General features: G+C 41.6%; 1 protein-coding gene across 7 annotated transcripts in view; it reads right to left on the minus strand.

The window, feature by feature from the left end:
* Positions 1 to 23,257, minus strand: part of arhgap23b (Rho GTPase activating protein 23b) — a 57,135-nt gene that overhangs the window by 17,750 nt on the left and 16,128 nt on the right. For 2 of the 7 annotated variants that reach the window (XM_060939786.1, XM_060939785.1), the window contains exons 1-8: positions 21,538 to 21,791; positions 8,246 to 8,428; positions 4,392 to 4,416; positions 4,198 to 4,290; positions 4,037 to 4,115; positions 3,838 to 3,898; positions 2,231 to 3,542; positions 790 to 945 (exon numbers count right to left, since the gene is read on the minus strand). In XM_060939786.1, the coding sequence (XP_060795769.1) occupies positions 790 to 945; positions 2,231 to 3,542; positions 3,838 to 3,898; positions 4,037 to 4,115; positions 4,198 to 4,290; positions 4,392 to 4,416; positions 8,246 to 8,428; positions 21,538 to 21,591 (1,963 nt within the window). In that variant the 5' untranslated portion in view covers positions 21,592 to 21,791. Of the gene's footprint in view, positions 1 to 789; positions 946 to 2,230; positions 3,543 to 3,837; positions 3,899 to 4,036; positions 4,116 to 4,197; positions 4,291 to 4,391; positions 4,417 to 8,245; positions 8,429 to 21,537; positions 21,794 to 23,257 lie in introns of those variants that run through there. The other 5 variants (XM_060939789.1, XM_060939790.1, XM_060939791.1 and 2 more) reach the window with 4 other exon arrangements.

Genomic DNA, 23,257 nt, shown 5'->3' on the forward strand with positions numbered 1-23,257 from the left:
TGGAGTCCAAACTCTTTAGAGGTGGTTTTGTAACCTTTTCCAGCCTGTTGAGCATCAACAATGCTTTTTCCGAGGTCTTCAGAAATCTCCTTTGTTCGTGCCATGATACACTTCCACAAACATGTGTTGTGAAGATCAGACTTTGATAGATCCCTGTTCTTTAAATAAAACAGGGTGCCCACTCACACCTGATTGTCATCCCATTGATTGAAAACACCTGACTCTAATTTCACCTTCAAATGAACTACTAATCCTAGAGGGTCACATACTTTTGCCACTCACAGATATGTAATATTGGATCATTTTCATCAATAAATAAATGACCAAGTATAATATTTTGTCTCATTTGTTTAACTGGGTTCTCTTTATCTACTTTTAGGACTTGTGTGAAAATCTGATGATGTTTTAGGTCATATTTCTGCAGAAATATAGAAAATTCTAAAGGGTTCACAAACTTTCAAGCACCACTGTACATGAGATGGACAAGATAAGAGGAAACATTCAGTTTGAACAGTCTTGTGACATACGGCAGGTTCAAAAAGGCAGATGGAACACTGATGGAGATCTGGACACTACTGATGCTCAGGATACAGATTAAAGGTGGAAAGCACTGGAAGATGAGGAAACAGTTAAAAGTGAGGTGGAACTGTGAAAAGGAGACCAGAAGAAGCATGTCAAATACTAACAGTTAAACTGATGCAGTGGACTTAATAGGAAATAGCAGAGTTCAAATCACCATCAGTGTTGGGACAAAGATAATCAAACAGTGTTAGTTGAGGATGCACTCACTGCAGTCTGTGTCGAGGAGATGGGTGAGAGGGGAGGTGAGGGAGGGAGGGACAGGGCTGCTGGACAAGGTAGGTGCCTGGGACAGGCTGCTGGATACCACAGAGGAGGCAGGAATATGCTGGGCAAGCAGGTCTACACTAGGGCTGGTGGGCTCATCTGTGAGGAAGGGGTGAGAGTCAAATGGATGAAGGGATTTAAGGACCACAGGGACGACGTATGCTGAGGAACAAGACACATCCACTCCAACAAGCCTAATTCTCACATCGACACATTATACATAGCAATACATAGCTCAAATTTTCATGCACTATGTGAAGACCAACAATATCTAGTCAATTAATATCCATTTTTGATATGGTAAATTTAACCCCCTTTTGTTTAATGATACTGTGAGTGACTTACATCACTGCCATATCCTCTAGAAGTGTATTGAAAATTCTGTGTTCATCCAGAATCTTTGTTCTGAGATGCCGACCTGTAAGAATCTTCCGGACTCACCTTAATGCTCTGTTGTAAGGTATGATAGGTAGGTGTTTATAAATTAATATGTACAGTGTCCTCATCACCTTGCAGATACGTGGATTAGCAGTTTTGCTGTGGTTGCAGAGCTCTTTATGTTCCTGTCTAGAAATCTACAATAATAGTTGCTTTAATTCAGTCACATTCACAAAGCCTAGAGCCAGTGACATGTCCCGGTTTGTAGACATGGAGTTGCAATACGGAATGAGCGGTGGGGGTAACAGCACAGTAATGGGTGAACCCACATTATTTTGTATAAAACATTCCAGCATTTGCATAATATCTGACTTGCTCCTTGTAAAATGAATGACCATGTACTATAATTATATTACAGTATTGGCTTTATAGCTGCTCTGTCCTTCCTTGGTTGTAAAGGTATGGTAAATTATAATTTTCCAATAATGGCTTAAATCAACATGGGCTAGATACAATTAGTTAAGTGCATAGGCGTGAGAGTTGTATAGAATCTTAGCTTAGAGTTGGGGTGGCATGTGGCATGGCAAAGCTTATATTAAGGGTGGTAGTTACCTCCCACTGCCAATCCCTTGCCTAAAACGGCTGCATTCAAAGGGGTATTTATATTAAAAACTGGTACAGAACCTCCGCGCTATATTCCTTACTGCAGGGTTCACACAATTTCTGTTTCTTTTTGAATGATAATGGACCTTTACCTTTAATTTGTCTTACAGCATTATACAGTAATGTTTTACTTGCAACCACAACAAAAACTAGGTCATTTTTCAAGCATCTTACCCTGATCTATTTTATTAGTGAACAAGTAAATATTTACATCACTGAGTGGGAATATTGCTAAATGCTAGAATTTAGAGAGTGTAGTTTCCAATAGACTGTCATACTCAGGTGAATTTTCCTGCAAAAGCTACAACAAACAACCATTCGAGAGAGGTGCTCCCATACTGACCTATAAAGGGAATGGAAGCCAGGGAGTCCTGCTCCACAGGCAGGGGCTGCAGGTTACCATTGGACCGTGCAGGGGCTGAGGCAACAGGAGGTTCGAGTAGATCCAGAGGCACAGCATAGTTTGGGTGGCGCATTGCATGTGGGGCACATTTGCCAGAGGCGGACTTTTGTCTGAGGACTACCTCTTGCATCTGTGCTTGAACAGGCTCCTCCACTGTTGGTCCACTACCTGAGCTTTCCTTTGAAGAGTTTTGTGTCTCGGCAGTGGAAGACATGGACAGAGGGGACGAAGCTCTGCCTGAAAAAGGTGCACTATCTGGGGGGCTGGTTTTAGGTGTGGCAGTCCAGCTGAGTTGAGGACCAGTGTAGGAAGGATCTCTAAAGGAGTGAGCCTGCTGCATGAGGTGGCCCGCTTTGCGACAGAAAGAGGGACTATAGCTGCGATAGCCCACCATCTGGTCATCTACTGTCTGTGTGGGCAAACACCTAGGCTGGGCCGAATGATAGGACTGAGAGCCTGTCTGCTCTTGGGAATGGCTGGATCCCCAACCAGGGGGTGGCACATCTGCACATATTACTGCACGTTGACTGCTCAAGCAGGGCTGCTCTTCTTTCCTAACTGGCTGGCCACTCTGTGGGGCACAAGCCGACTTCTCATAACGGTGTGCTGCCTTGTCCAATCTCTCGAGTGAGCGCCCACAGCTCTTCTCATATTCAGCATAAGCAGCCAGTAAATTTTCTGAGCAGGAGCGATTTGATTGTTGGGCCCCAGTCATACCCCAGTTACCCATCCAGCACGAGTCTACATCAGGGTATTGGTTGACTCCTGTGGCTGTTCCATAGTGGCAAAGCAGTGTGTCCTGAGAGATGCTGCGGTGATGGTGGGACATGCCTGGGCGCTCGGTTGTCTGGCTGTGGTACCATTTAGCCAGGGCCTGGTGACACAGCTCACTCTGCGACAGTGGAAGGCTGCCTTTGCGTGGGTAGGGCAGGGAGGCTGAAGTGATGGCCGCATTGTGGTTAGCAAAGTGAAAGTCCAGAGGGCTGATGGCTATGGTTGAGGAGCGAGCACGCTGGTTACGGAGTGCATGGTGGCTTGGGACATCTGATCGGCGGCCTGTACCCCCACCACTGTCTCCCGTGGAGCGGCTATCTAAGAGACCAGCTGACCCACGCCTGCAGTTCAGGTTGCCAGGCATACCGGAAGAGGTGGGTTTGCTGCGAGGGTAGCAAATCGGAGGAGGCTCTGGAAGGTTTTGAGCCCCTCCTGTGTATGGTTGATTCCCTTTCAGATAAGCATCATGAGAGTATGCCTGTGTAAGTGGGAAAAATAGAAGCAGTGTTACACATTTATGAAAAGCTGAAAAGAGGAAGGTCAAAAGGAGGAAAAGGGAATTACTCAGGAAGGAAGTCAAAGCCTTTTTTTAATAGCAGCAGCATTATCATACAACTGGGCTATCTAATCACTAAGTAGTTGACAGCATCTCATCTATCTTAAAGACAAAAATTGTAGCTCATCAATCACTGTCATGCTGAGTAGAAATTAATGTGGTGGGTATCTGGGAGATAAAGCAGAGAGGAGGAGGAACAGCAGAAAGCCATACTCACACTTACCAACTGGAGCACATCCTCATCTTTAGGCATAATGGAAAGCTCCAGCACACTCTTACTATACAAAAGCACAATTGTTTAATAAGCACAAATACTGTACATAATGGAAGAATTTTATCTGTGCAAGTACATTAGGCAGTAAGTATATATCAGGCAAAGCACTAGTAGTCTGTAAAACTCATACACATTCCCCTACCTGTTTTGGATTAGTGCTATAACCTGAGAGTAGGTTTTCCCCAGAATACTCTCCCCATTTACTTTTACTAGTCGGTCTCCTACACACACAAACACAAGAACACACACTGAATACAACAGTGGACTGCATTTTGTGCATACCAGAGCTTTAGTTTCTCCTACCTGTGCAGAGTCCAGCCTGGTGGGCAGGACCTGTCTCCTTCACGCTCTTCACGAAAATAGTATCCATTGGCTCCAGGCGGCCCCTATGATTCCCTGAGGAAAACAGCACAATCTAATTTAGAGGCACATATAAACACACTCTGTTGAAATGTTATGGAGATAAGAAAAAGACTGTAATCTCAGCTGAAACTAACCTTTTCCATTGCCATTTTCTACATCCTAGAGAAAAGACAAATACAAAGCCATGAGTTGTTCATGTAATATAGTCTATGTACCACAAGAGGGAACTATAAGCAAGACTGCAGTTAGATTATTGAATAGACACGCTACCAATAGCACCCAACCACGCTACCAATAGCACCCAACCACGCTAACAATAATTACATGCACAAACAGTTACACACAAACAAGGTGCACGGGATAACATCCAATCTCTTCATCTTCAGAACACACACACACACACACACACACACACACACACACACACACAGCAGAGTGGTCAGTCTGGTTGGATCCGTCTATGTGCAGGCTTTCGGGCTTTGCTGACACAGCTCATTCCTGACACATGCATAAAAGCAGGAGGCTTTAGAGTCAGAGAAGTAAGCGTCTTTCTGTCCTGACCCCTTCACTGCTACAGGAGTTGGGGGACAGGAGCGCACTGCAGGACACAGAAGTGAGGTCCACAGCTCACAGGGTGGTTATGACTAAGGTATTCTTCAGCAGATTGCGCTGAACTCGTGAACTGCATACTGATCTCATGACTTTCTGAAAGATTGAACTTTGCAACTGCTGTGACTGAGGTCAGGGGTCAGCAGATTATATTCTGGCCACAGCAAGGGAGTAGTATGAACATGAATTGCAACAATGGGAAAAGGAAAAAGATGGACATAAGAGTAATATGCCGCTTTTTCACTACCAACGCGGCTGAGTTGGGCTGAGTCGAGCTGAGTGGGGCTGTTGGAGTTGCATTTCGACTACAACCGCGCTGAACCGTGCTGGCTGGAAGTGGGTGGACACATTGGGTGGAGTTAGCGAAAGTGGGTGGACGTCACGTGATGTCGTTAGGCGGCGCAAACAGTGACATCAGTGAGCTTTTAAGCGGTAGTCTCACGACCCGGATAGTAAACAATAAACATGGAGGACATGGAGTCGTTAGTGTTGCTGGTCTTGGTGCTGTGGCTTGTTGTCACGGACAACGCCAACAGATACTGGCAAGAGCGTATAGATGAGGCGAGGCGCATAAGGCTTCAGAAATTCTTGTAATTCGTAATTATTCTTCTTCCGGGTTTACGGTGTTTACAGATCCCAGCGTGCTCGCGGGGCGTGTGTGGGCATGTGAGGACACTCCTCCTCACCAATCAGTGCACAGGGGAGTGTCTCCTCACGCCCCTAGCCCCACTTGGCTCGGTTTGGCTTGCTTCAGCCCTACTCCAAAACCGCGCGAGTTTTGGGTGCTGAGTAAGGCTGAAGCGAGCTGAGTCGTGCTGCTCTGAGGTAGTCGAAACGCGAGCCGTGTCGGGCTGAAGTGAGCTGAAGTGAGCTGAAAAAGGGTAGTGGAAAAGGGCCATTAGTCTTAGATCAGCTATGAAAGTGCCGAAACATGAAAGAGGCCTTTTCCAGATGTCATGCTGTGAAATGTTATGGCACGTGTCCATGTACCCAGCAAAATATGGCTTACCATGAAAAGAAAAGTTTCAGCAGAGCTCAGCTTTACATGAATAAGTGTGTTTGCTCTGAACCAGTTTGCTAAACCAGTCAGGCAAAGGCAGACATCATTTGAGTAGGAACACTTTTAATTCCTTTTTAAATATCATAAAATGTGCAACAGCTATTTTTATTGTATTATTTAAAATAATAACTCATGCTAACAAAGTTTAAATAATACAAAAATAATGAGGTTACTAGCAAATAATAGCTCGAGCATGCTCATGTAAAAGTTTGACTCAAGTAAAACACACATGTCAAATGTCTATATTTTAATCTTACATCATGTTAGGTTTTTATTTTAAATATGAATACAAAAATAGCAAACAGAGTATAAAATTGTTTACGCCCCAAAACGTGTTCATTATGGTTCATTAAACAACAGTTAGTTCTGGTCCACTAATTTGATCGGACAAGCAATGTTCCAACAGTGCTTATATTTTCACTCATTGTATCACATGGCTCGACATTAACTTTTTAATCCACTTGTCCAGTTGGACAAGCAGCAAGATTTTTCACTTGTCCTGACCATAACCTTTTTATTACAATGTATTTATTAGTTCAATGAAAGGAAAGTGGTTACCAAAGTTTATCAAAAAGCAGGTACAGTTATGATAATATCTCATCTCATTATCTGTAGCCGCTTTATCCTGTTCTACAGGGTCACAGGCAAGCTGGAGCCTATCCCAGCTGACTACGGGCGAAAGGCGGGGTACACCCTGGACAAGTCGCCAGGTCATCGCAGGGCTGACACATAGACACAGACAACCATTCACACTCACATTCACACCCACGGTCAATTTAGAGTCACCAGTTAATCTAACCTGCATGTCTTTGGGGGAAACCGGAGCACCCGGAGGAAACCCACGCGGACACGGGGAGAACATGCAAACTCCACACAGAAAGGCCCTCGCTGGCCACGGGGCTCGAACCCGGACCTTCTTGCTGTGAGGCGACGGCGCTAACCACTACACCACCGTGCTGCCCGTTATGATAATAATTATGCTTTAATTATTTATAATTTTTCAACAGAACTCCAACTTTAACTGTAACAAAGCAAAAACTATCCAAAGCCCCATTTGGTGCACGTGTTGTTATAACCCATTACCTGAGCTGCAGTTTTAAGAGTTAGACTCACCCAAATTCAAAGCTTCTGGAGGAAATAAAGTTAAATCTTGATTAATTCAGTAAAACTGAATCAAGAAGTATAAATTAATTTAAAGAAATTAAACCAAAAGAAAACAAGTTTGGATATGATAAGGGTGACAGAATCGCATTGTGAATGAAAACAAACCGTAAGTGAGTTTGGCACTGTCGTAAAATTCCCGCGAAATGTTTTATGACATTTGTGATGGTTAATGTGAACCATACAAAAGAAAAATACAATGACTGTCCGAATGAAATGAAGATTCACCACAGGTATTTATTTTAATGAGGTATTTGATCGCCGTTTCTCTGATTTTGATGAATTCAAAGTCTAATAATCGACAATTAGATATTATGACGTGGTTATTTTTACACATGCACCTGCTGTACTTGGCTTCCCTGGAATTTCATAAACAATAACACAGCCGGATCACGGTGATTGAACTAGTTTTGTTGGAACTTTATTTATGTAACTCTTGAATAATTACTATAAAAATGATGATTTTCAACAAATATTCAACTTGTCCTGCCAAACACACAGATGCAGATTTGACTTGTCCAGACCAAACATATGGTTGTCTCAGACAACTGAACTACCATTAATGTCGAGCCCTGAATCACTCTGCTTGTCTGTATTTGCCACCTAAAAATTCCCATTCTAACAACAGTCCCACTTAAGCCATTACTCCAGGAGAGTTAACAAAATATAACTTGAATAACATGAATATAACTTATGTCTTAAAATATGAATGCTTGTCAGATGAAGGTGAAAAAGAAGAAGGGAAGCCAATTTCAGCAGATGCAGCTTTAACAGGAATGTACACATCACTGTGAGCTAGTTAGCCAGCTAGCTGAAAGGCTATCTGTGTATGTGGCTTCTTTGGGATATATTTCCAGTCACAGAGTAAAAATAAACAAATTATTAGAAAAAAGCCATATTGTGTCCAAAATGTGAGTTACTCGATATTAAGTTCTGATTCACGAAAACAATATCACATTAGCATACTGAATTTCGATATAACCGCACTCTAGCTCATGTGATATTGCTTAAATATTGTTTAAACATTGATTTCTTTAATTACAGCCATGTCCACCAGCAGCAAATAGAGAATGGTATTGTGGCAGCTCATGGGCATGTACCATTATACAACAATGACCTTATTGTTAATAGACTTAATGTGGATCTGTGCTGTATTACCTTCATAGAGGTGTGGAGGGCAGAGTCTGGTGGGTACACTATGAAGTGCCGCAGTGTAAACCCAAAACCCTGAGAGTTCTTCTGCAGGACCACTGTACGAGGGCCCTTCCATGCCACGCCTTCCCTGGTAACTGGACGTGCATTCTCATTGGTCAACAGAACTCCATCTCTTGGCCCTTTTGCCTACAACACAGCAGCATAGAAACCAGGTTAAGAAATGGTGAACAAAAATATTCTGGAACTTCCCCAAGAGAGTATACAGTAATGAGCTGTATTAGTTATGAGCTATAGTATTTTCTGTCTGTAAGATGTCCTGTACGTACAGATGTTTCAGTTAAGATGATGAAGATGACTTAAGCTTGTCTTGACCAAACATAAAACATGATGTCTAGATCAGTTTTAGGGGTGGGTTCAAGAACACACTGAGGTGACGGTCCTCTCCCCCCATCCAGTGTGAGGGCACAAGATCAACCCCCTTCCTTTTCACACTTGAATGAGGAATTTCTCAGGAATGTCTATTTTAAACATTGATGCTATAATCAACCACCACATGGGACTTACCAACAATGGCACAGGGCAAAAGTAAATACAGTGGTTCCTGATGAGGAACAACAGGAGCATTAAAACATTACACACTCGCACGCATTCTCACTCGCACATCGACAAAAATGCAAAATGTGTGAACAAAGGTCATCATACACTATAGGTCAGGTAAGGAACAAGGTGGAAGCACTGGAACAACAGCCCATTAAATTCCAAAAATATACCTCACTCGGAACAAGGCAAATGCATTTGACAGATGGGTTGCTGATTTAGCCTATTTTTAGTTTTCATAACGGATGTATTGGCTTAAGTTGCTCATCACTAGAGCTAAGTTAAGTCTGGGATATACAAAGTATTCTAGGTGGGGGACAGAGAGAGAAAAAAGGCCACATGTTCTCTGGATTAATAAGTAATATGCCTACTTGATTACCTTCACTAACACTACATTATTACTCAAGTGACTAACTCAGTAGGTGGGTTTTTTAAAAGTTTCTGATGAATACTTGACAGCGGTGTGTAAAGATTTTGCAGATTTCACTCACCAGTTAACAATTTTAATCCAACAGCGATTTTGTACCAGAGACTGATAATTTGCTGTCAAGTGAGGGCCCAAATCTTATTGTGAAGATTTGAAGCACATGGAAAAGGTAAATGTCAGTTATCTTCAATCTCAGTTGGCTCATTATGATTTGAGAAAATGTTTACTTGTATATAGGGGCAAAAAATTAATAGCTGAGCGGTGTCTGTGGAATCAGTGCTCACATTAAAAGCAATTAAATAAAAGATTAAATGCATAATGCTTACTTGATACTTGCTGCTTTAGGCCGCTTGAAAAATGTTGTTAAATTTATCTTTACTGGGCCCATTGCCAGTACGGTGGTGCAGTGGTTAGCACTGTTGCCTCACAGCAAGAAGGTCCTGGGGTCGAGCCCAGTGGCTGGCAGGGGCTTTTCTGTGTGGAGTTTGCATGTTCTCCCCGTGTCCGTGTGGGTTTCCTCTGGGTGCTCCGGTTTCCCCCACAGTCCAAAGACATGCAGGTTAGGCTAATTGGTGGCTCTAAATTTACCATAGGTGTGAATGCGAGTGTGAATGGTTGTTTGTTTCTATGTGTCAGCCCTGGCGACTTGTCAAGGGTGTGCCCCGCCTCTCGCCCATAGTCAGCTGGGATAGGCTCCAGCTTGCCTGCGACCCTGTAGAACAGGATAAGCAGCTACAGATAATGGATGGATGGGCCCATTGCATTATCTGTAACCACTTATCCTGTGCAGGGAGCCTATCCCAGCTGACTACGAGCGAGAGGCAGGGTACACCCTGGACAAGTCGCCAGGGCTGACACATAGAGACAAACAACCATTCACACTCGCATTCACACCTAGGGTAAATTTAGAACCACCAATTAGCCTAACCTGCATGTCTTTGGACTGTGGGGGAAACCGGAGCACCCAGAGGAAACCCACACGGACACGGGGAGAACATGCAAACTCCACACAGAAAGGCCCCTGTCGGCCACTGGGCTCGCACTCAGAACCTTCTTGCTGTGAGGCGACAGTGCTAACCACTACACCACCGTGCCGCCCCATTGCAAGTCACTCCTTTATAAAGATTTACTCTGCAAAGATTTACTACACTAAGCTATAAGTGTTGGCCACACTTGCTTAAATAATCCATCCAGCAGCAGAAGGAAATACAGTGGTTAAGACTTTAGGCTATTGATCAGAAAGTTATGAGTTCAAAACTGAGTACTGCCAAGCTGCCACTGATGAATTCTTGCACAGGACCCTTAACCCTCAGCTGCTTGGCTGTATCCTCCCTCAGTTGGAAGTGGCTTTGAATAAAAGTGCCGGGCAAATGTAAATGGACTGGTAGTAGCTGGTGCTTCTCCTAGAGCTCATTCATCTGTCTCATGCACCCACCCTCTTCCTGTCTCTCTGAGCTCCTCTCCATACCAGCTCACCCCACAATTCCATCACCTCACACGCTGCACTGTGCCATGCTGCCCGGAAAACAACAACGGGAAGTGGAAACATTGGAGCAGGAAGTGCTGTACCTCCCTTAGTTAGCCATTAAGGGGATCCTTTACTCTCTAAAAATACTCCTGACTAATATGGAAAAGCTCTTAGCTTTCTACTATACAGTAAGTCTTATAAAAAGACTTCCTAGAAGACTTATCCCACCACTTCCTTAATCCTTCTTTGTCTATTCTCTCTTTAGCACCTCTTCCTGCTCGAGTTTCTCTGAAATGTGTCAAAGACCCAGAGTCTCTGTGTTATTGCATTTGCAAAAATATCGATCTTTACCAAATGCCTTAACACAGTCTCAAGGAACAGAAGAGAGAGAGAGAGAGAGAGAGAGAGAGAGAGAGAGAGAGAGAGAGAGGACAGATTAATATAATAATTAATAATTCAAGAATTCAAGGTGATCGTATGTTGAAAAGGAGCCTGAAAGGAAATAAGAGGGCAGCAATTTATGCAATGCCTACATACTCAGGACCTGATGCAGAGAAAACTGATGACACACAGACAGAAGAATGAGAAAGAATGAGAGTGAAGTAAGTGCTGAGTTTAAATGACTGGATTCCTCTCTGAAATCCAGCACTAGGCATGTCACACTCAGGTGAGAATAAAGATACACACATAAGCGTAAGATTCCGGGACACCACAATACTTACACACGTGGACACACAGTATCACACACACACACAAAATATGCAAAAGGTTTTGGGAATCAACATCACGTTGCACTGAATTATGGGATCATTCCACACAAACACATTCACGCACACTTTTTTATGGTGGTTTTAGGACTAGTCGTTCTTAAAGGCAAATCAAACAAGAAATGGTTGCAGCCTGTCAAGCCATAATGACATGGTTCCATACAAATTCTGAAACAGAATGGAGTAATGATCTTAATATGCTGCTGCTTCTTACATTAACACGCATCAGTTCATATCTGATATAGAGCTTGAGTCCCTATTTTTTGAGTAATTACAAAAAAACTTTAAAAGTCACTTGAAGCCTACATGGGTAACTACTTGGACCTGCAAATCTACAAGAAGCCAACATATTCATTCAAACTGCAGATAACGTTATAGTTACAGGGACTTCATTGTCCTCCACAGTGATTTTAACATCTGAACATGAAAATAAGCATATTTGTTTAAGCACATAATCATACACTAAATTATAAACATACAATTAACATAGGTCAGTTTTCTGTACATTTCAGTATTCCATACTTGACCTTTTCCCACAAACAATTAAAATAATTAATTATTAAAGCATAACCTGGTGATATTTAATAATTATTCCATGAAACAGAAGAAGAAGCCTTCATTCGTCACATGCACACTCAAGCACAGTGAAAGTCCTCTTCTGTATATAACATATCTATAAACCCACCAGTGAACACACACAAGTGAGTAATGAGCGTACACACATACCCAGAGCAGTGGGCAGCTATGCTGCAGCGCCCAGGAAGCTGCTGGGGTCTCAAGGGTACTTCAACCCAAGGCCGCCCCACATTAACCTAAACGCATATCTTTGGACTGTGGGGGAAACCGGAGCACCCAGAGGAAACCCACACAGACATGGGGAGAACATGCAAACTCCACACAGAAAGGCCCCTGTCGGCCACTGGGCTCGACCCCAGAACCTTCTTGCTGTGAGGCAACAGTGCTAACCACTACACCACTGTGCCACACCTGCCGAATGGGCTATAAGACATGTATGACGAGATACATGAGAGATGAGTAGAATAACTGTTTTATTATACCCACATTCACTGGATTTTGAGAAACAGAGTATTTTTATTTTTTTCAAATTCAATAAATAAAAACTTTCTACAAAATGTCCAACAAAATCATTTCCGCTTATGTAGACTTCTTAAAAACCTATCGATGGCTACACAAATAGACTTTAGTGTTGTTTTTGTGTAGAAAGTACCGTCTTGCTGTCGTGCCGAGGTATAGAATAGCTTTATTTTTTATATTTACATTTATTTAATTGTTCCTTGGATATTTCAGTTATGTAATTTTCAAGCTTCTTTGAGCTTTTGAACCAGTCTAAAAAAACTCAACAAATTTTAATGCTTAAAGATGAAAAATGTAAACAAACCGGCGAAATGACAGTAGCAATTTGTGAAATGCTATAATAATAATAATTCTCGAAAAATAAAAAAGATACATTCTTACCATCAAATACCTTCATTCCATATTTTGTTGGGTTTTTTTGTATTTTTGGGGGGTTTTGTTTACGAGTAGACTTTTTATTTCGTCTGCGGTTGGTTCAGCAAAATGCACCGCCGTTTTGTTTTTCTCTACTCATGGTATATGAACTGATAGCCTAGTAGTAGAGCAGCCAAATAGAGCGTGCGATTGCTCATATCCACTGAATGTGGAGAGAATAATGTTTTTTATTCCTTTTTTATTAAAAGAACACACTGTGATTTACCCTTAAAATCTCTGTATATAGTGACAGAGCCACTACATGGTGTTGTTGGTGGGTAAATTAGCAAATTAAGGATTCGCATCAGCATACGAGTTCACTTCTCTCATTATGTCAAATGTAAGAAAATGTTTTAAGTAGAACAGGTTTTACATAACAGAATGTTAAATTGGATATCAATAAAATATTAAAGTACAATGTGGTGTCACATTGTCCGAGTCATGGAAATGTTCTGTCAGGAATCTTGATGCTAGAGGACTGACTAACTCACACAGATCACCCATAAGACACTGCATCATGACATCACATACGCAAGCCTTATACAGGCAAAAGTGGTGTGAATTATTGAGAAAATCTATTTGATAACATAATCTCATAAAATAATCACACAAAAATCTACATAAAATCTCCATCCAGTCTCTTTCATTATAATTATTATTATTATTATTATTATTAATAAATTTGCCTCATGTCAAAATGCCATTGAAATCATATAATTATACTACATATCCATATATTAAAATTTTATTCTTTTGTTCCTCAGCTAAATCCCAGCATTTCTGACCTATTAAACCCATTTTTCCTCATGATAACTAGTGATAGCCTGACAGTAGCAGGATGATGTAGTGGGCCATCCCTGAGTCACTTTTACACATATTCAACAAGCACACAAATATTCTGATTTTCTTCCTCTCTTTCTTCCAGTCAGTACTGGCCCTCCAAGCAGCATCCCTTATGTAAGGCAGTAGAGGTACAGACACAACCCCAACAGCGCAAAGCACCGAAAGATGCCACCACAGACCCTACGGCTAAACAATACTTAGATCCAACCTGAAAATATTTGTCTGAATTAAAAGCACAGACTACTACTATTCAATAAAATACACACTTAGGGACAGTCTGAATTAGCATAACGACAACCTAAACCAGGTTGGGGTGAGTAATGAAATACAGATACAGGCTTTGAATGAAGATAACACTTCTGCAGCCATAACATAATCTTTAGACAATTACACTTACAGAAAATATAATTAAAAAATGAAAGCAATATAATGCTTTATTGACTCTTATTTTGATGAACTAATGCAAATTAGTAAGGAAATACATATAGCACATAGCTTTCTGAATTCTGCTGGATGATTATAAAGCTCTTTTCAACCACTGAACATGTATGATAACTTACCCTATGCAGATACCAGTGCAGCATGTTCCTCCTGGTGAACCGTACATGACTGTGTTGGACATTTAAGTTCCTCAAAGCCGCCAGCCATATACAGCGAGGCTCAGGGTCACTGCAGTCCACCCCCACTGGGAACTCAAAGCACCATTCCTTACCAGCTGGAGCTGGAACCCCCGACACTGAGTGTTTCATAGCCCACATCCCCACCCAAAGTCACAACCACCACTTGACAGAACATACAAGGGTCAGTCCTCCACTGGGGTCATGCCTACAAACAGGTATATGCTCACTTTTCCTTGGACATGCGCATCTGCATTCAAATATCGTCTCCAAAACATTCCTAAATCATTATGTGATCATGTTCGGACATGATCTTAGTCCTGTCACCAAAACAGACCCATCCATTTAGAAATCATGGATTCCCTCGCGTTCCCAACTGATCAAAGACTTTTTGCCATGTTCTGTTCTTTCCAAAACAACCCGACTTGTATGTTTGGTGATCTCCAATCCTGATTAAGAGGTTTATGAGCCTGTTCCTCACACCACACTTCATTGGTGGCCCTTTAATGTAGTCAGCTCTTAAGTAGCTGCTCTCTTTTGCAACTCTTCAAATATTCCAGGCTTCAGTTTATGTGAATTTACTATTAATCAAAATATTTCCTGTTCTTTTTTCCTACATAGAAAAATATAAAGAATAAGTCTTGCTATTAACATTTCTTGTCTTACAATGCAGTGTAGAAGGTTTGACACTGTCCATTCATCATTCCAGTAAGGTCTTCAGTGGTGCTTTTCACCCAGCTGTGTTTTCCCATCCGATTATGTGTGCAATTAGAAAAAAATTGCCAACATCCTCTTCTGCCAAAATCAGTGAGGCCTCTTTTGCCTTTTACATAATAATCCTGGTTTTCTTCTTTTTTCATTATCCTTTGGTGATGTCCATAGCCAGATACTGAACAATGAGCTGCAAGCGAATATTATAGAGGCTCCATAAAGTGGAAAATAGATTATACTTGTTCATGCTCCTAAAGTCTCCGCTGGTGCAGTCAATACCCTCCTCCAGAGCTCCTCTTCCAAATCTTTCACATAACCATAGTCCTACTATTTGTCAAGCTGGTGTGAACACTGGCATTAAAGTGACTGGTGTTTCATCCTTCTATGTAGTCCCTCCTCTAACCCCATCCCTCTATCCCTCTGTCTACCTTTCTGCTTTGCTTGTCTTTACTGTGTCAAGCTCAGTGCAGCCTGCTGGTGGTGTGATGAGCTGCTCTCTCTCTCTCTCTCTCTCTCCTCTGTATCTCTCTCAATTCACTCTGTATCTCTGTCGACTCATTTTAGGCTCAACGACCTAGCTGCCACTGCTGGATTCCTGATATAGTAGGAGGAAAGCACCCACTGTCTGAATTTAGAACTAAGAGAAACACTGTGTTTAAGTGTGCATATATGTGCATTGTTTAAGCAAAGGCAGAGTGAAAGAAAAAGTTGTCAAAAGTTAATCTAAATTTGTGAATGCTGCACATAGTAACGCTTGTAGGATTTGTTAAAAAAAATTGAAGCTGAATCTTTTTAAAAGGTCAGGAGAGTGACTGTCACATGAAGACTCAGAACAAGAAAAGAGATTTCACATTGCAATGGACTATAGTTTGCTTTTTACTCCATCCTTCTCTGTCCTGCCAGTGCTGTGCTACAAAATATAACAACGGCAGGATTAAGGGATTACTCCAGTGGAAGAAAAAGAGAGAGTAGTTACATACATACATAACACACCTAATATACTAATTTACAGTTGAATTGAAAGAGGGTGAGAAGAGTAGGCAGTGAAGACAGATAATGACAGAGGATACAGAGTCACTACATAAATATAACCATTGAGACAATGCAGTCACTGACAGAGAGGAACAATAGGACACGTGGGGCCAATCCAATCAACACACACACGCACACACACACAAAATCATGTATCCTCACTTCACTCACAGGCTTAAATTAGGATTCTGTCTAACATTCATCTTACAAAACCCTGTGTTCATGATTAACATGTATAAATCAAAAGGGAGTCCTGGAGACAGGAGTGGGCAGTTACAGTATATGACCACTGGAGGACATCAGCACACAGTACTCATCTTAGTGCACTGATCCTTTATTCCTCACTAGTTAGAGTTCTCAGCTAGGAACTGAAATTTTGTGATTTCCTGATGATTGCACAGCCCTATGCTTGAAATGCTTGGACTGTATCCTGTCTTCATTGTATGTTGCTTTGGCTAAAAGCATATGACAAATCAATAAATGGTAAATGCAAATTGATCAAATCATTACACTCTGGTTAAGGTCTGTATCACAGGTCTGTGTCTTTATTATATGCTAATAAACATGGGTTGTTGATTTTATACATTATCTAAATTCAGTGAAACTCAGTGAAAAGAGACAAAAAGTCAAATATAATCCTCTCTGTGCCAAAGGCTTTACTTACATGTAGGAGTGTTAGAGAAAAAAAAATCACATGGTTGTATAAAGTGTAGAAATAACTGGGACCTTCTCTAGGCAGCCTTCACACTCTTGTGAAAATACAACACACTTTCACACATCCACAATCACGTACACATGTCTGAATGGCAGGAAAGACCCACAGTATACTGTATAACTACGCTGATGATTAGCTGATCCCTCCTGCTAAAGTCCTCCTGATATGAGTAAGTGGGGGCGGCACGGTGGTGTAGTGGTTAGCGCTGTCGCCTCACAGCAAGAAGGTCCGGGTTCGAGCCCCGTGGCTGGCGAGGGCCTTTCTGTGCGGAGTTTGCATGTTGTGTCCGTGTGGGTTTCCTCCGGGTGCTCCGGTTTCCCCCACAGTCCAAAGACATGCAGGTTAGGTTAACTGGTGACTCTAAATTGACCGTAGTTGTGAATGTGAGTGTGAATGGTTGTCTGTGTCTATGTGTCAGCCCTGTGATGACCTGGCGACTTGTCCAGGGTGTACCCCGCCTTTCGCCCGTAGTCAACTGGGATAGGCTCCAGCTTGCCTGCGACCCTGTAGAACAGGATAAAGAGGCTAGAGATAATGAGATGAGATGTTTTTCTCTTGTAAATATGCATGAAGAATATCTAATGAAGTTTTGGTAGTCTTTCGGGTGTTCAACGCGTCTTTCTCTTTTCCGGCGGACACAGCAATGCTTCTGCACATGCACAGCAGAAAACTTTCTCACTGAACATTCGCATCAGCTCTGAAGTGTGAAGTCATGTTGTCTTGACAACCATGCAATATCATAAACCATATTCAAAGCTCATTCTCCACTGGGTAGCATGACGTAATACATGTAGAATAAGCGATAGGCTTACAATATTGCATGCTATCAAACCAAATGAATGAAACCTGCTAGAAGGGAATAGAATACATGTTTTTATTCCATCGAAAAACTGTCTTGTATGTATAATAATATGTAATATTACATGCGTTACCCTTTCTGAATGCTCCTATGTTACTACCATGTAACAAACAGGTGTGAGGCATCAGAGTCATGCCACAGTATGTTATCCCAATGTTGTAATAAGCAGAAAACAGAGCTGCTTCTCTAGGAGAGATGGCAACTCAGCGCTGTTTCCTACACCTGAGTTGAGATCATCCTTGCTCCATCCTAGACTGCATTCTTACTAATCCCACCTTTAGCATGTCATTCCATATGATCGCATTCCTCTACTAGCCCTGTCTGCGCTGAGAATTTAACCCATCCTTTTTTCAGCTAGAGAAAGTGCTTTCTCTGTCTCTCACCTCCCTCTGAGCTCCTGTCAGTCTACACACCAGGTCCTTTGAAATATATATAACTTACTGTTTCTATCCACCTCGATTCAAAAAGAGAGCTTGAACAGTTGCGCCTAACCTTTCACCTCTGACCTATGCGGGACGCTGCCCCTCCCGTGACACAGGAGCATGTCTCACCCCACTCTGAGCCTGGCAGAGACAGAGGCTCATTGTCACCACTGCATTTCAAAGACAAGACCAAGCCTGCCTTGTACCTCCCACTCTCAGATATGAGCAAAGGCCATTCAAAAGCCCACTCTCTCTCTCTCTCTCTCTCCCTCCTTCACTTGATGTTTTCCCTTGTAAAATATGCCAGTCTGGGTCAACTTAATTTGCTCGCTTTCACTCCACACACTTACAAGTAGCACCCTTCTTCTGACATGCTCTCTATAAAAGGGTGAAAGGCCAGACACATTCAAAGCTTCATCATAATGAGCTAAAGAGCCTGTCAGCCTGTCCATACAGGAAGTAAATTAGACGTATGACAGGGGAACTAGAATCTCCCTGACACAGAGAAAGGGCATTCCTTGCTGAGACTTGGGAAGCTCACTGGATTAGCGTCATTGTAACAAGACCTTTGCAAGCCAGAGGGACTCTGTGCTAGCTCTGCATGGAAAGCACACACATGCACACACTATTACACACAAATTACACACAGGGGCAAGAGGTCAAGTTAATTATTGAGAAAAATCTGCAATGTACACAGAGATAACCAGCAACTCAAGGCCTCAATCCCATGTGAGAAAAATACGCCTTCTAAACTGAACGTCAGTCGCTTCACACCTATTGTTATACAAGCTGAAGCTGGTCCCTTCCTTATGGCTAAATACTCTGTAATGCATATGTCATTTCACCCGAGACATCAACAAAGATTATATAATATTCATTAGAATGCAATGCTAAATTGGGAACGATATGGTGCGTTGTAGTCAGAGCCTGCTGTGACATGCTGTCCTTACTCCCTTTCACTACATTAAACAAGAGTCCAGGGACAAATCCTTGCTTTTAATTTCAAAGGATTGGTGTGTACCATTGCTTTTAACTGAATCATGAACATAAAAGAGGAAACAGTGCACTAAACACAAGGACCTTCCCAGTTTAATCAAGGATGTTTCCTGGCAGTTAGCCACTTTGTCTACGTAAACATGCCCTTCATCTATTCTTCAGTTACACTTTATGGTTAACCCTGCTTATTTCTCTTTCATATAATATTTTTAATAACCTTATTAAAAGGATACTCAAACACCCAAAGTGATGTTTAAGATAATCTGAGTAGATGTCAAGGTACACAAAATTTATATGATGTTCTTCACATGTAGGCTACTGAGGTCTACATCAGTCACAGATCTCAGGGCATTCCTTTGAGCAATACAAAAGCAAAGAAAGCAACACTTAGTACATATTTGCCTTTTGTTTCAGCAAGTGATGAAGGTTTAATACGGACCATATAATGATGCGGAAACATACTGTATCAGAACACAAACGCGCATGAAGGGAATTCAGAAGGAAGTCTTTGAATACTCAAAGGATAATACAGGTAGTCGTCGACTTACGGCCTATGCAACTTACGACCGATCGACTTTACGACCGTCTGGTTATGACTGGCAAGTGTTTCCCAGCTGAGCTAGCTGAGCGTACGACAGTTTCCGCCCCAGCTCCCGGCAGCGCCTCTCGCCGCGTACAACAGTTTCCACTCCAGCTCCAGGCACACGCGCAGTATCTCGCACTTCGTCATACGGTTTCCGCCCCAGCTCCAGGCACACGCACAGTATCTCGCACTCCGTCATACAGTTTCCGCCCCAGCTCCTGGTTTATGAAATGAGCAAATGCTCCCACCAGAACAAGCGCTGCAACAGCTAATGATGACGTAGATGACCCACAGCCAAGCACCAGTGATGCCAGCGGTCACTAAGTTTTGTATTTTGCTATGTTTTACATTTGTAATTTGGTATGTTTCAAACTAAAATGTTTTCTATTTTTCACACCTGTATTTCGTATTTTTTGCTTTGCACATATTAAAACGAATTGTACTGTACGCAGTGTAGTATGCAGTGTTTGACTTAAACCAAATAATGAGCCAAGGTAATGAAATAAGAAAATGTTGATAAAATAAGACTTTAAGATGATTACAATATCATTACACATCACAATATACTTACGTTCATTTAACATAGGCCGACTTACGACCAGATCGGTTTACGACCGGTCAGTCGTAACCAAACGCAGTCGTAAGCCGACGACTACCTGTATAATGATTATCTCTGAATATTCAAAGGAGTTTAGGCCTAGCTCTTAAGTTTTCCACGGTTAGGACAGTGCTGGGCCCTGAACTAGTGTAAAATACACTTTGTGCAATCTCAGCAAAGCCATTAAAAACAGCTGTCTAATGACACTGGGCTGAACTACAACAAAGCTCTAACCACAGCTCTGCTAAAGAGAGTAGGGTTGCGGTCATGATCCAACCTTCCCATGCCTCTGAAGTAAACTTGTAGGGTCACGCCCACGTGCAGTAAAAGTGTTTCTAATCCACAAAGAAAAACACAGTAAAAACATAATCGAGGGTATTTTGTTCTTTGAAGTCTAACACTGTTTCGTATTCACAAAATAACACTCGGCACTTTGTAACTTAGTACTGGCATGACAAAACAAAACAAAAAAAACCTGCTTATAAGTAAAATGTGTTTTAAAAAAAACTGATGGTTTAAAAGTGAGAAAAGAACTGGAGACTAGGTTACACCCTCATGCTTATCTTGTCAGATACTCCATCGTGCTTTATTACTCTGGCTGTTGCAATACATCATCCCACATATGGTGAGCTTGTAAGTGGACTTCCAATGCCTACTGCCTAAGTTTTGAAGTATGGAAAGGATGCAGCTGGCTGTAGCAAGTGTAAGCGCCACTGTACAGTCCAGAACAATAAGCATTGACACATATCTCCTCCTCCTCTTCCTCCTCTATGGGGCTTCAGTGATGGCTACAATGTCCCTTCTGTCTGCAAATCTACACCACCTTTCTTTTTCACTCTGACTTCTAATGTAGATTATTTGTGCAACTTTTAGCTAGTTTACATGCCTCTATTCACCCAAACTGAATTTATATATATACAAAAAAAAATGCAGAGAGTTTTGGTTATGGTAATTTAGTTCATGGTCAACTTCCAAAAGTCTGAGGTGTGTCACGTGACAACCACAACACTATGTACAGTAACAATGTAAAAATAACAACAGCAAACAGACTATATTCCATGGTTAGACAGTCAGTTGCAATTTTGTGTTAAAACACATTTTTTTAAAAATGACTGGTAGGTTAAATTTTAAAGTTTATATGAAGACCTTACTTCACTTTGAGAGACCGGTGGTATTCCAACAAGGCAGAAGGCAACTCCATTCATGACATTTGTCTGAGGCTGAACCCTTCAGCACAACACACCTGACAAATGGTTAACTTTACAATACCTTCCCGCTGAGCAGAAATTTAATACAATTAAAAATAATATGTTGTGTAACTTTCTGCCACGACAGGAAGTTCACTATTCATCCCTTCAGTGTTTTCTCTCCACTGACCGTTATGTTAAATATGAACGCACGAGCCCTCAGGAACTCCACAGCAACAAACATCCCGCCCTCCACAGCTCTCCCGGGAGGGGCGTGGTCATCTAAAGTGTGACAGCTTGTGTCAGCCAATCAGGACTCGGTACTATATTTTCGCGCGTGCGGAAGGGCGGAGTCTGTGTGAGTCGCAGGGCCTCTGGGCAGGTGCAAAAGTCCTGGAACACATTTCCACTCCACAGAGCATGTTATTACTGTCGGCTATTTCTGAATGGGACACGTCCCAAAATAGCACTGCTGAGAAAGAAAAACAAAGATTCTCCAATGTGCATCTTTAAACGCTATTCTGAGCAACAACAGCAAAAACAAAAAGATGCACAGCACAAAGAGTACTGAAAGATTACTATGAGAGCAGATGGTGGTTATGGTGTTGTCTCTACAGTCTCAGAAAAAAAATTAATAAATCTGTTCCACTAGGGTGGTACAATCAGTTGTGTGCAGCTTTTATACCATTAGCATGCTTTTGTGCTTGTTGGCTGTTGTTGTTTTCAAACCTGGAAAGATGCACACAGTGTCTCTTTAAAGCTTTACTTTAAAAAGGTATTACAGTCCAATTACATACCTTGCATTATTTTTATTGGAACACTCTGAGTTATCTTCTACACTCTCAGAAAATAAAGTATATTATTGTACCTTTCAGGGTACAATGGCTTGTTACTGGCGTAGTAAGGCAAGGCAAGGCAAGTTTATTTATATAGCACATTTCATACACAATGGCAGTTCAATGTGCTTTACAGAAGCAAAAACAAAAACAGTAAACAATAGAGAAATAAAATTACATAAAATAATTTTATTTTTAATCTAAAACAATTAATTAAAATAATTAAAAGAAAATAATAAGAATTAAACAATAGTAGAAATAAAATAATAAAATGCCAAAAAGAAAAAAGAAGAAAAAGAAACCAGCGGAATAAAATAGAATAAAATTAAAGTAAATTTAAAACATGCAGAGAAAGTAAAGATTATAAAAAATGTAAAAATATTAATTATTTAACAGAAAGCATCTGAAAACAGCTTGGTCTTTAACCTAGATTTGAAGCTGCCAACAGCAGGAGCATTTTTAATGTCCTCTGGCAGTTGGTTCCATAGCTGTACTGCATAATAGCTAAAAGCTGCTTCACCACACTTTGTTTTAACAACTGGTTTTAATAGTAAATTTTTCTGTTGCGATCTGGTAGATCTGATTGGGTTAGGCCGCTGCAACATATCAGAGAGGTAATTGGGCCCTGTGCCATTTAGAGATTTATACACCAGCAGCAATACTTTAAAGTCAATTCTGTAGCTTACTGGAAGCCAGTGAAGGGACCTTAGAATTGGGGTAATGTGCTCTGTTCTTTTTGTTCGTGTGAGAACCCTCGCCGCTGCATTTTGAACCAGCTGAAGTCGTTTGATGGTCTTTTTTGGCAGGCCTGTGAAAAGGCCATTGCAGTAATCAACCCTACTAGAGAT

The sequence above is a fragment of the Neoarius graeffei genome, chromosome 14 (assembly GCF_027579695.1).
Source record: "Neoarius graeffei isolate fNeoGra1 chromosome 14, fNeoGra1.pri, whole genome shotgun sequence".
Taxonomy (NCBI): Eukaryota; Metazoa; Chordata; class Actinopteri; order Siluriformes; family Ariidae; genus Neoarius; species Neoarius graeffei.